This window comes from Opisthocomus hoazin, chromosome 6 (assembly GCF_030867145.1).
Source record: "Opisthocomus hoazin isolate bOpiHoa1 chromosome 6, bOpiHoa1.hap1, whole genome shotgun sequence".
Taxonomy (NCBI): domain Eukaryota; kingdom Metazoa; phylum Chordata; class Aves; order Opisthocomiformes; family Opisthocomidae; genus Opisthocomus; species Opisthocomus hoazin.
This window is the reverse complement of record NC_134419.1, coordinates 77,635,849-77,649,380: the sequence shown is the minus strand read 5'-3', so window position 1 is coordinate 77,649,380 and position 13,532 is coordinate 77,635,849. Positions and strand designations below refer to the sequence as shown.

General features: G+C 43.9%; 1 protein-coding gene across 3 annotated transcripts in view; it reads right to left on the bottom strand.

Annotated features, from left to right (window-relative positions):
- The window catches only part of DOCK1 (dedicator of cytokinesis 1), a 339,932-nt gene that overhangs the window by 237,766 nt on the left and 88,634 nt on the right, over positions 1-13,532 (bottom strand). For all 3 annotated transcript variants that reach the window (XM_075423918.1, XM_075423919.1, XM_075423920.1), the window contains exons 24-25: positions 13,084-13,154; positions 11,449-11,555 (exon numbers count right to left, since the gene is read on the bottom strand). In XM_075423918.1, the coding sequence (XP_075280033.1) occupies positions 11,449-11,555; positions 13,084-13,154 (178 nt within the window). The remainder of the gene's footprint in view (positions 1-11,448; positions 11,556-13,083; positions 13,155-13,532) is intronic.

Here is a 13,532-nt window from a genome sequence, read left to right as displayed (position 1 = left end):
CTTGACAGCCACAGAAAAGATATAAGACACTGACATACTTTTTTTTAGTGATATTACCCAAATTGCTTGGATTTGATGGCATATGGATGAGTCACAAGAGGAGGCTTCACGGCAGTCTTTAATGACTGTATCATTGCTTAGAGATTATTTTCACACAAAAGCTGAAGTCCCTGGAACATTCAGAAATGCTCACGAGCACTCAATTAAGTCTTTATTTAAGAGGATTTTAAATAGTTCTGGACCAGTAAGCATCACCATCCTGACATCAAGAGCGCAAGTAACATGCAGCCCACAGCAGGAGGCACAAGACTAAAAAATCAAAGCTGGACATTAATCTCAATTAAAAGGGGATGACCCCATACTACAATGTGAAAACACTAATTCAGGGTTATACCCAACGCCTTCCTGAGAAGCCAAGAGGTCAATGGCTCAAAGTAACGCTTTCAACGCTAGGAAGCCTCCTTCTGCAGCCAGACATTCCCTTTATCGACACGCACTTGGTCTCTGTCCTTCTGCAGTGCGTGTAACCAACACCCAGCAGCACGCAGCACTGGCAGGAGTTACAGAATGAGAAAATCGGTGCTGAGAAGCTACAGCAATTGCCAGTAGCTCAAGGGATGATGATGATCTGTGTCACCGAAAGATGGTGACTCTGGCTTTGATTCACCAGAATTAAATGTCTTTAGAATTACGGAATTGTTTAGGTTGGAGGAGACCTTCAAGATCATTGAAGTCCAACCATCAATGTAACGCTGTCAATTCCACCACTAAACCATGTCCGCATCTACACGCCTTTTAGATAACTCCAGGGACAGTGACTCCACCACTTCCCTGGGCAGGCTGTTCCAACGCTTGACCATTCTTTCAGTGAAGAAATTTTTCCTAATATCCAATTTAAACCTCCCCTGGCACAACTGGAGCCCATTTCCCCTTGTCCTACTGCCTGCTACACGGCAGAAGAGACCAACACCTGCCTCACTACAACCTCCTTTCAGGTAGTCATAGAGAGGGATGAGGTCTCCCCTCACCCTCCTCTTCTCCAGACTGAGTAATCCCAGCTCCCTCAGCCATCCCTCATAAGACTTGTTCTCTAGACCCTTCACCAGCCCCACTGCCCTTCTCTGGACATGCTCCAGCATCTTTACAAGCTTCATCTTCTGCTGAAGAGACACCCAGAGACAGCACAGGCACTTCCCTCCTCGTGATGATCACAGAATCACAGAAACATTAAGGTTGGAAAAGACCTCTAAGATCATCAAGTCCAATTGTCACCCAACATCACCATGCCTACTAAACCATGTCCCAAAGTGCCACACCTACACATCTTTCAAATACCTCCAGGGATGGTGACTCCACCACTTCCCTGGGCAGCCTGTTCCAATGCTTTAGAACCCTTCCAGTAAAGAAATTTTTCCTAATATCCAGTCTAAACCTCCCCTGGCACAACTCGAGGCCATTTCCTCTCATCCTATCACTTGCTTCTTGGGAGAAGAGACCAACACCCGCCTCACTACAACCTCCTTTTAGGTAGTTATAGAGCGCGATAACATCTCCCCTCAGCCTCCTCTTCTCCAGACTGAACAGCACCAGTTCCCTCAGCCACTCCTTGTAAGACTTGTTCTCCAGACCCTTCACCAGCCTCGTTGCCCTTCTCCACTCCTGAAGATGCCCGTCAGTACCCAGGAGATGCCGCAGCCCGAGTGCCAAGGTACTGCTGTAACACGGTACCCAACGGCACTGCACGGGCCCCACAGAGGTGCCAACTTCAAAATCGCTCCTTCGGGAAAACTGCGGCTCAGCTGACAGTCTGCTGGCCACAAGCATGGGATGGACAAGGCAGTATCACCAGTGCTAAAATACGCACTGCAGGTACCAGAAAAAACTGAGAGCTGGGAGGCAAGGGGATGCCGAGGATGAAGAAATCAATACGTGCTTACGGTGTTGTGTTTTGGCTTGCAGTGGAAAAATTGCTACAGGCATTAAAAACTCAGTACCAAGGTGAAAATTACTCTCACTTGATGAGTCTCAGTGGTAAAGTATGGCCTTAAGAGGAGCTGCTTTTGCTACTGAAAAACGGAAGGAAACGGGATGGATGAGACAAAGATGGACGTCCTAAGGAAACAGTCTCTGCCCAAAGCCTGGCAGAAGCCTTCAGCCATGCCGTGGGGCCCAGCTGCAGTGACCTGAACCACTCTCTGCAGCTGCTCCAGGACTCCCGGGCCACCGGTGACCGCAGCCTCCTGTCCCCCACAGCGAAGGGAAGGGGCACCTCCACGAACTCGCCCCTGCGCAGCACAAAGGCTGGAACCCCGCTCTCTCAAACTGCACAATGGGAAAAATGAAAAGTCACTGACTTCAAAAAAATAATAAAGATAAACCACGCTATAAAGCAGAACAGCGAGCACTCCATCTCAAGGAGATGCCAGAGAGGAACTGAAACAGCAGCACCCCCAATTCTGCCTTGTAAGCTCACACATAGAGGACGAAAAAATAACAGTGCATAAGCACACCCAGCTTCTAGCAGTTCAAGAGAAATATTCTTCAGTCTCCAGCGACTCACGTAAGTAAGCGTTCACTAGGAATGCATAAGCGGGCTCTTCTTCAAAGCAAGTACTTTGATGAGCTAGTTCCTTCAATGCAGAGTTTTTCCTGTTTAATTACTTCTTGGTCATTTAACCTCCAGCTTCATAGCTCAAAAATACGAAAAAAGATAGCGTGTTTGTTGAAATTTTTTGCCTCCAGAAGCAGACATTAGACCCTGCAATGTATTTACATAGGGAGATACACCCAGCCTGACTGATCGCATCCCCTCGCATTCATTTCCATTACGTAGCAGAGAACTGGATTACAAAAGATCCAAATCTAATAACAGAGAAATGCCTTAATCGTAAGTTCCTGTTATTTATTTACAACTATGTTATCCTGAATCTATGCAGATATTAGAAATGAAAGGAGGTGGTGAACTCTGCAAAAAAATGGCTAAACAGGATTGACCTCACCGAAAAAGTGTATGTCCCAGGATGCTCACTAAATGATCTGAAGTTATTTATACAGAAATGAAGTCTCCAAACTGCCCTAATGCGGTAGGCAATGATACATGTGCATTCAACGTAACAGCCTGCTGTCACAGACTTCAAATGCATAAACTTGGCTAAAAAAAAAAAAAAACAAACACAAATAAAAACCCATAAAACACAGCACCCACTGAACAGAAAGAAAAAATTCAAGTGAAGATCCAGCCATTATCTAAAGAAGGTTTTCCTGGTACTGACTGGCCATGTATTCTGTATAATCACCGTTCTACGTTCAGTTTAAACTTCTGCTTCTGAACAGCTTCAGCCCTTCACCACTCCTTCCTATCCCAAAGAACATCCCCTTCTTTGCTGAAGTCCTCAGACTGTTCTTACACGACAGGAATCACCAGATGGATGCAGGTCAAAATTAACTGCTCATTTTCCATATCAATTTCAGCCTAATGAATGGCCTAGCTGAGCTCAGCCTGCTTGTCCCAGAGACGCTTTGCAGCCTCGTGCCTCCACATCTCTGAAACCTCACTGTATGTCGTTGCCTTAGGTTTTGGCTAACTTGGAAAGAAAGGAGCAGATGCAGAAAAAACCCGAGGAAACAGTGGTGTAGCACACTCTGTTCACCAAACGCAGAGGGAAGAACGAACCCAGGCAGCCAGCTGCTAAGAAGTCCAGCAAAGACATACGAACATGCTTTTGTAAAGCCTGCGAGGTGAATCATCTTTAATAACTTGAAGGCCCCTAATTAGAGGTCTGAAAATGCTTCGTGCCTCCATTAAGCCCCACTAGTACAGAACGGTCAAAGATCAATTTAATATCTCCAAGCATGCAGAAGGTGAAAATTGCAGCTATGTCACCTTTGAGTTAGATTGTCTCGAGTACGCTCTCATCGATAGGGAAGGTATTCAAGTTGAATTTCTAAGAAAACAAAAACTAATTGATTTGTCATACCACTTCATTTGGAATGACACAACCTACACAAAAGACTAAGTTCCCTCGGGCAGACTTGACAGCGCTCCTCAGATACCACCTTGGAGGCTCTCTGCCTTCCCCAGCAACACGCGAACATCTGCTCCTTGGTTCGTAGCCGTTGCAGGTTTTAGAACGTGGGAGGGTAAAACAAAGCACCGAGGTGTGTTGGGTACTTGATAAGAAGATCCAAATGCTTCCCAGTTTTTAAAAACAAATCAAAAAAGCCCATAAATCACCACCACCAAAGAACCCAAACACCCACACCCCAGTGAACCGTGCAAGCACCAACACCGTGAAATCTTTCTAAAGATTACTTGGCCCTCAAATTAACAATGCAACTTCTCTGCTAACGAAGAAGGACTGATGTAGAACTTACTCTGAAGTAAGCAAAAAGAAATAAATATTGCCAATGGCAAAGACAAAAGCTAGGTCTAAAATCAAGAGAGGACTTCATGATACTCAGCACCTCGCAGGTAACAAAATCCTGTTTACACAGTGGATGATTTTTACACACTTTTCCTTTCCCTGGCAGTTTTGAAGGCCTGCTTGCAGAGTATCAGAAGAGCTTCCCCAGCCCTGCTGCCCAGGCTCTCGTCTCCAGGCCGCAGCATGGAGGTGACCCTCACTGGTGCGAGGTGCCTGGCACCGCTGGATCAGGCTCGGGTGCTGCCCCGGCACCGCCACCGCTTCGCTGCTGCAGCGTCGCTTCCAGCAGACCCCATCCTGCAGACCGGTACCTTTGTCATCACCCAACAGATCCCAGCTTCGCTTGGAACGGAGGCAGCAACGGCTGCTGAAACCATTCCATCGTTACAAGGCTTTCCAGATACCTCTATTAAAATACGAGAGCCAGAAGGCAACAAAATCCACGGATGGAACTCACAGACGCACACACAAATATCTGCACACATATTTTAACAAATCTCGGACTATGGTAATACGGTCTACATGGAGACAAGATGTTAAGTGCATCCTGTTCTGTAAACTATTTTAAAAAACACTGGGGTGATCAACTCTACCTCGATTACTGAGAAGTACAGAAGAGGAGAGGTTAACCTTCATCAGCCCGCCCGTCACAAACACCTCCCAGCCCTGATTAATGGCCAACCTTGATCAAGCCACAGACTACAACATCAGTCTCCGGCTCAAAAGCCAGCTCTGAAGGTAGCTCATGAGTATGATGCACAATGATTACAGATAACGATAATTTGACATCTGTTCTCGACTGCACAAGTCCAACCCACAATGATTGATGTCTCCGGAACGTGCAGTGAGAATAAAATATTAATCTTTATAAAATTATGCTCGGGAGGCATTATCAACTTATGAGCATCCAAGCAAAGACTTCAAATGAAACACTGACACAGGAACTATGCTGAAGTAAATACACCGATAAATTTTTGTCACATTAAAAACATTTCATTTGGAGGGACACTGACAAATGCATTTCTTTATTTTATGATTCATTTAGTTATTGCAGCCAAAAAGTAAAACCTATGCTTAGTAACCTCACTTCCACTACACAGCACAAAGATTGTACGTTTAGTCATAATTAAACCATGAGAACTCTTATAAATGCTATCTGCTGTCTACTAATATTTAACAGACTAACAATTTTCTAAAGGAGAACTCACTAGATTTCCTAACTATTTAAGAATACAGCAGCTACACAGCTCACTTGGTCATTAGCTGGAAGCCGTTTGTAAAACGAAGCAACAGAGAATACCAACGACTCTATGGAACAAATCAGATAAATCAGTATTTACATAAAACCACAATTTTGAAGTTTGCAAGGACAGGACACTTCATTTAACCACCAACCGTAAGTACTTCCACATCTAGAACTGAAAAGATGCATTAGGTTATTTTTAAAACTGTTCCACACTAGTTTTTATATTCATACTTATATTCGGACAAACTCTTACAGAAGACTTTTACAACCCAGAGTTGTTTCAGGCACTAATCTGAAGAAATGCTTCTCTGTTTAAGGGGGTTGGGGGAGGGAACGACACAAAAGGAAGAAGAGACACATAGAAGCGTATCACAGAATGGTTTGGGTTGGGAGGGACCTTACAGATCATCCCATTCCAACCCCCTGCCATGGGCAGGGACATCTTCCACCAGACCAGGGTGCTCAGAGCTCCATCCAACCAGGCCTTCAGCACTGCCAGAGAGGGGGCAGCCACAGCTTCTCTGGGACACCAGAGGGTTGGGGTCAACCAAAAGTCTGCTGCTCTACGCAGACTTATAAAAAAGACTTTGTGTCAATATGTAAGAACATACTCATATACTTATGTCACAGAATCACTGAATGGTCAGGGTCGGAAGGGACCTCTGTGGGTCACCCAGCCCAACCCCCTGCCCAAGCAGGGTCACCCAGAGCAGGCTGCACAGCACCGCGTCCAGGTGGGTCTGGAATATCTCCAGAGAAGGAGACTCCACAACCTCCCTGGGCAGCCTGGGCCAGGGCTCCGTCACCCTCAGAGGGAAGAAGTTCTTCCTCATCTTCAGCTGGAACTTCCTCTGCTTCAGTTTGTGCCCGTTGCCCCTTGTCCTGTCGCTGGGCACCACTGGAAAGAGTCTGGCCCCATCCTCCTGACCCCCGCCCTGCAGATATTTGTAGGCATTTATTAGGTCCCCTCTCAGCCTTCTCTTCTCCAGGCTGAACAAGCCCAGCTCCCTCAGCCTCTCCTCCTAGGAGAGATGCTCCAGTCCCCTCCTCATCCTCGTAGCCCTCCATTGGACTCTCTCCAGTAGCTCCTCATCTTTCTTCAACTGGGGAGCCCAGAACTGGACACAGCACTGCAGATGGGGCCTCACTAGGGCTGAGTAGAGGGGAAGGAGAACCTCCCTCGACCTGCTGGCCACACTCCTCCTCATGCACCCCAGGATCCCATCGGCCTTCTTGGCAGCCAGGGCACACTGCTGGCTCATGGTTAACCTGTCGTCCCCCAGCACACCCAGGTCCCTCTCCGCAGAGCTGCTCTCCAGCAGGTCAGCCCCAGCCTGTACTGGTGCATGAGTTTGTTCCTCCCCAGGTGCAGGACCCTGCCCTTGCCCTGGTTGAATTTGATCAGGTTGATGTCCTTACTGAGCAAGATGCATACATATTTGTCTAAACTAGTACATTCAAGGCTCTATTCAAGTCTCAAAACCAAGTAACTTGCTGAATCAGGGTGTTAATCACTGACAGTTTAAAATGCTTCACTGCATGCAAAAAGCTGCATCCCAGTTAGGCACAGGTGCACACTGGGGTTTTCAAAGACCCTACAGAATCGCCCAGCCCCTACACACAGGACTACTTCTGCCCAAGAATTGTCTTCTCTACAAAAACCAGGGAGTGGGACAGAGTCAAACGAACTCTTCCAAAGCACAGACTACAAATCTCCCTTTCACAACTACCTTTTATCCTGCTGATGTCACTGCCTGGGCAATACCTACACACAAAAACGAGACAAATTGTCCACAGAGAGTATGGGAAAACACGTCAGTTTAGCTCTTTAAAAAATCCTGCAGGGCACGCTCTTAGATCCTCGCTGTGATTTAGCCCCTGGAAATAGTTGTGCTAAGCGCTGTGGGGAACTTCTGCAGGAACCGTGACCAAGCGGTCTTTCCAGTGACCTTCCAGGGAGCGTTTCCTCACATAAGGACGGGGAAAAAAGACTAAACCAAGGTACGACACAGACCCACTGTGTGAACAGAGAAAGAGCAACTGAGCATCATCACCAGAGGGATTATCTTCCATGCTCCAGAAAAAACATGATGCAACCTTATGCTTTTTCAGAAGAAAATTGACATTTACGTTGCCAAAGCCGTAACAGATCATTGATACAACCGTGGAGGGGATAAAAGGCATCATCTAAGACGTGCAAAACAGGCCTTGAACTCGATGAACATAACCCCTGAAAATGGGCAGAAACAGCTGTCCTTATGTTGGCAGGGGATCAGCTTGAGCATCATCTTAGAGATATTTGAGTATTTTTTGTTTCAAGGTCAGAAACCAGAAGCCTGAAGATCTGATACAGATTTAGTCTACACAGAGAGATGATTTCTACTTGTTGCTCTCTGTAAATAACCACCAGCTTGGAAAACGACACTCCTTGAAGCCACCTAGCTGTTCTTCTCCTGTCATATACATATACACAGGTGCACACCTACACACACTCTGCTTAACACTGCCTTGACTGACCAGCTATGTACTGTTTTTTCTTTTACCTTTTGGTACTAGGGCTCAATTATGAGCCACTGTTGGGACAAAAGCACCAAAACCTAAGGAATGCACAGGGCTTTCCCGCCAGGGCTGCAGAAAGCTTACTAAAAATAAGCACAAGTTCCGCAAAGAAGAAAAGTGACCTTGAATTTCAGAAGGAAACATATTAATGGCACCCAACGTAACCAGAAAAGTAGTGAACAAATTTTAAAACTGTGTTTTACATCCTTTTTTAAAGACATACAAACCCCAACACCATAGCACATTCTCATCCAAGGTTCCAAACTCTTCAGATTTCGTAAAGACCACCGAAGCCATCCATCCCTCAACACCGTTCTTCAAGAACAATGCTTCAGCAAACTACTTCACACACACCCCTCTCACCCCCAAACCCTTCGAGCTTCACAAATTCATTTATTTTGAATTTTAATTCCTCTGGAGGCACAAATAAATCTTCCTTGACCTCTCGAAGCACAGAATTAGAGCATTTTTCTCCAGCAGAAATACACTGATGAAATGTCGTTTGATTTTCTGTACATTTTACAGCTTTCCATCAATTCCACAATCCTGTACTGCAGATTGCTTTTAGAAAAGAAAATCTCATTTCTGCAATATGATACAGGATTAGTCGGATACTTATATGAAAGTATTGCCTATCAGTTAAAAATTATTGAATCAATGAGGCGGAGGAGAGGCAGTGAAACTATGTTTTAGTAATAAGAACTCAAACCCACAGAGCAAGGGGGGGTGCAGAAAAAAAAAAAATCTAAATTTAACAAAGGCTGTGGCTAGGGGTTTAATTTATTCTCAGGTGAATTTCAGTGTTTATGAAAGGTTCCCAGCACAACTGCTTCTCCAGATACAAGCTTTATAGAGAATTACCAGTGGCAAGAGAAGTTATTAAGATAAAAAAAAAAACTTGCTGTGCCATGCACGCCAAGCTGGGCAGCACTAGCAGCGTGCGTGCCTTGCATCTCCACTGCGGCTCGACTGAAGCACGTTAGATTTAAGACATTCTTAACAGCCAGGAACATGAAAACCCCTGGTTAGGAGCCTCCCGATAAGATCCAAAAGCCATTAAGTAACACTGTTCTGTCAACAAAACTGGACTCTGTTCAGATTAATGACCCTGCTATTAAAACAGATTCATTTAAATTTCTCAGGAGCTCAGCAATGTTGGTCTATACTACTCACTGCAACCAACACAGCTGAGTTGGGGAGTCAGGTTTAACAAACAAGCCAGCCACACACAATTCCTCCTTTCACTTCTGAAAGTCAAATTCGCTGGATAAGAGGAGTAAAATATTAATAAAATAAATACATGATGTGCCCCTATAGCCTTCCTTAACAGTGCTTTTTATACTCATAATTTCTTGTTTCTGAGTTATCTCAATTTCTTCCTACCCAAGACAGTCAAGTATAACACCTTACATTACTGACTTCTGCCCCAAAGACCTTGCAACCTAAAAGCAGCCAGGAGAAGGAAAAATTGTAGTAACTGTAGTTACTGTAGTAACACAGACAGTGAGCCGAGAACGAAATGAAGGAGCAAAGTAACACTGATGTACATATCTGAAAGAGCAAGCGTTAAAATGGCCTCAGAGAGACTAGCACCATTTGACCCAAGCGCAAGCAACTCCACCTGCATTCCTCCTTTTTACTCCTGCAAACCCTGCAATTCAGAATAAAATCATCTGATGTGGCTCATCGGGGCTGAATAATTTCAAAAGAAGATCTCACAAGTGAAGATCAAGCTGAACTGCATTTGGACTTGCTGGTGCAGGACGTGGTGACATGGCTGGTAGACGTCTTCCAAGATTCATTCTTACTTCATCACCATTAAGTGCAGGAAGTAAATTTACAACCTGTTTTACGCCTTGCTACTCTGCTCAAGTGGGACTGTAACTGTACTGAAGGCTTCCTTATGGAAAAGCTCTGTCTCTTTCTTGAAAGGTTCAGAGTCTCCAGGATCTCCATCCTCCAGTCTTAATTCTCATTAGAATTTGGTTTTTTTCACATGAACTTTAAGGTTTAAACTTGCATGTAACATATCATGTAGGCCAAAGAATTTTACAGGTACTTGTTATAAATAATAAACTTGGAGAATAGCCTTACCGCAAATTCAGTCTAAATAAAAATCGCCATGAAAATTTAAAGCTCGTTCTTTGAACCTCATTCTTCATTGCTACTTGTGCAGAACTAGCAAGAAAATTTCAAGCAGAAAGCAGCGGAAAGAGCACGGGCACTTCATTCCACAGCTGTCAGGACCAGCTCCATGCGATACCCCCCTTCCAGCAGAGCTGCTGAACCGCACCAGCCGCCCGCACGTGCAGCTCTGCGACGTGAAGGAGCAGAACAGGTCGCAGCACAGATTGTGCTGGCTTTGGACTTGCTTTCTAACTGGAAGAAAATAAAAGTTCCTACAACCAGAAAAAGTTACGTAGCTGTGGTGAGACGTTACCTGATCTGGTACAAGGCCTGCCAATGCCAAGCCCATCCACCAAGAACATTTTTTGAATGGGAACCAGGAAAGTTTGTTTTATCAGCACTTTGCATCACGCGGCCCCAGCACTTTTAATCTGACAGAAGAACCCTTTCAAATTTCGCTTCTCACTGAACCACTGCCTGCCACCCCCTCATTACTTCCTCCGACAGCCCGTGAACGCTTAGTTTAGGTTAGTTTAACCTGCAGATATCTAGGACAGAGTAACACATTTCACCTCCAGTGAAGAAATCTGCAAGACAAGTGCTTGAACTTAGCTTTCGCTGGCCCACTCATGTAAAAGGGAAGTAAGAAAATAAGAAAGCACGGACGAATGGCACACTCTGAAGGGTTTATATGTTGTTTTACCTCAGCTAGGGGACAGCTTAAGGGAGAAGAACAATGCTTTGGGAGAAAGGACATCAAAAATTTCCATTCTCTCCACAGAACATGACCGTGCACAAAAGCTGAGCTCATCGCTTTTGATAAAATATCTCCTTGTTAAAGTTATAACACACACCAGTAACACCGGACACTTAGCGTCCTTTTAAATTAAAAATTACAAGACTTTGCTCTCACTTCACGATCTATAACCTGCAGTAAGTGTCAATTAGCACTTCTTCACTTCTTTTAAATCTTCTCATCCTTCTAATGGAATAACCCTAAGTGGTTACAACCTCCACCGCCTTGGGCAGCAAGGACAAACCTGGGGACAACGAGTAAGGCCACAGTTTAACGGCTGCAAAGGTCCCGCTCACCGTGCTGCGTGAAGAGGTCACTGTGAACGATTTCGATCAGGCAGTACAGCTTCTGGATTGTCAGCCGGCTCACCGGGACGTTCAGGATGAATTCGGTAAAGAGTTTGCTACATGCAAAGGGACAAGCAAAAAGATATTAATCTCTCCTCAAAATACGTAAAAAACATCCAATAGCACAGAACAAGATAAGCAACTACATACTTTTGGACAAGCAAACTCCTTTCTTCCCCAGACATAAAGGAGTTAGACAGGAATTTCAGAGAAATGCGACTTAGCTTTAATACATTTGTTTTGTTTCTCTGTCTTTTCCCTTTTATCTCAGTTTTACACTCTTTTCCCATGTTTCATTTAAGGTTTTAGATTTCAAATTTCAGTTGTCTGTGTATTGCCTCTTTACTTCAATCATCACATACCATTAATGGAACAACACATGAACACAAGCCAAAAATAAAAAAAATTATAATTAACGTTACAAGCTTTCACCAACAAAACCAAACAAACCCAACCCTCCCTCCCCCCAGAAACACACAGGTTTTAGAATGCCAAGGTACCATCACACTCCTCAGCTGAGCTCCCACACAATACAGATTTTTAAAAGGCTTTTCAATAACTTTGCATCGCTTCCTAAAATCTTGGGGGTTTTTTGTTTTTCCTATTATGCCTTCACTTCTAAGTATTACTCAATCTCAGTTTAAACACTCTTAAGTGACAGAAAACATGTAGTGCTTGGGGTAAACCAGGCCAAATCCTGGTATTTTTCTTCTGGTATGTTTTCCCTATACTTTTGCTATCATATACTAAAATTATGATTTAGTCCAGAAACTCTTAGGCCCACAGAAATCATCAGTGGCCACATAAAAGTTTCACAGTACAGGCAAGCAGAAGTTCAATGCCAGGTTCCTCGGGCCACTGGAATGTTAGACTAAGATTATACTTACCTATTTTATTTCTAGCTTATCTTTCTTTTCCTCATTTTGACACACCAGAACATAAAAATGAAAACAGACAATATATAGAAGTGTTTGTGCAATCAAATTAGATAAAATAAGGGATTTTTTTCAATTTAAACACCTTGTAACAGTACTGTGGAAGAGAAATTGATTTTTTCTCTTTAAGTTAAAGCTTCTCCTGAAATACCAGCTTTGATTTGGTTTCTCTATTGTCTTTTTGTTCTAAAACATCTTCCTATAACCCCTTCTATTTATTAACAACATTCCGGTGTTTATGAGGTACTGAAATGTCGATCCAGCAATAGGGTTCACTGAACAAATTTATTATTGACATTACATTTGTACTTGAAAGAGTGAAGCATCAAGTATACAGCTTAAGAGTTTCGATGTCGGCCGCCTGACCGGTAATTCTTGCTATCTCATCACACGATTCTACAAGTCAAGACTGCAAAGTTTGCCAAGACACTTACCAAACCTTAATGTCATTCATATTACTTTAAAGACAGGCTATTTGTGTAGCCCTAGAAATATTCACCAGGAAAAAAGAAAGGTAACAAAACAAAAGTGATAAAACATCCCAGGTGATCATATTTCATTGCTTCTAGATATAATTTAATTTTACATATATATACACACACATATAAAGATCCAGATAAAGTTCACACATTTCAGTAAGTCTACTCACCTAAGTTCTTTTGGATCAAATACTAATTTCACATCATTGACAATAGCTGGCAAGTATTTAAGTGCTGCCCCCTAAAAAAATAAAAACAAGAAATAAACAAATGAAACTCCTATGTCTTCAAAGGCGATGCAAAGACCGCAAGAAGAGCATCACCCAAGAGCCGGTGGCCTCGGCTTCGGCGGCAGCCCTGCGCCTTGCTCTTCGCGTATTCTGTTGGGGGTAAGCTACGTAAACTGACACTCAGATTTAAGAGTATCGTTTTCACTAAGAGATTTAAAAGAAGAAAGAGGCATGAAAGATAGGAAGCTGGGAAAACTGACAACTTACACTAAAATTAGAGACCTATGAACTCCTTCCAACCTGTTACAGAAACCTTCTGGTGTATCAGTACACAACACATACCCAAGCCATATTCCTCCTATCACTTTTCCCCCCATCTTCTGTAGGGC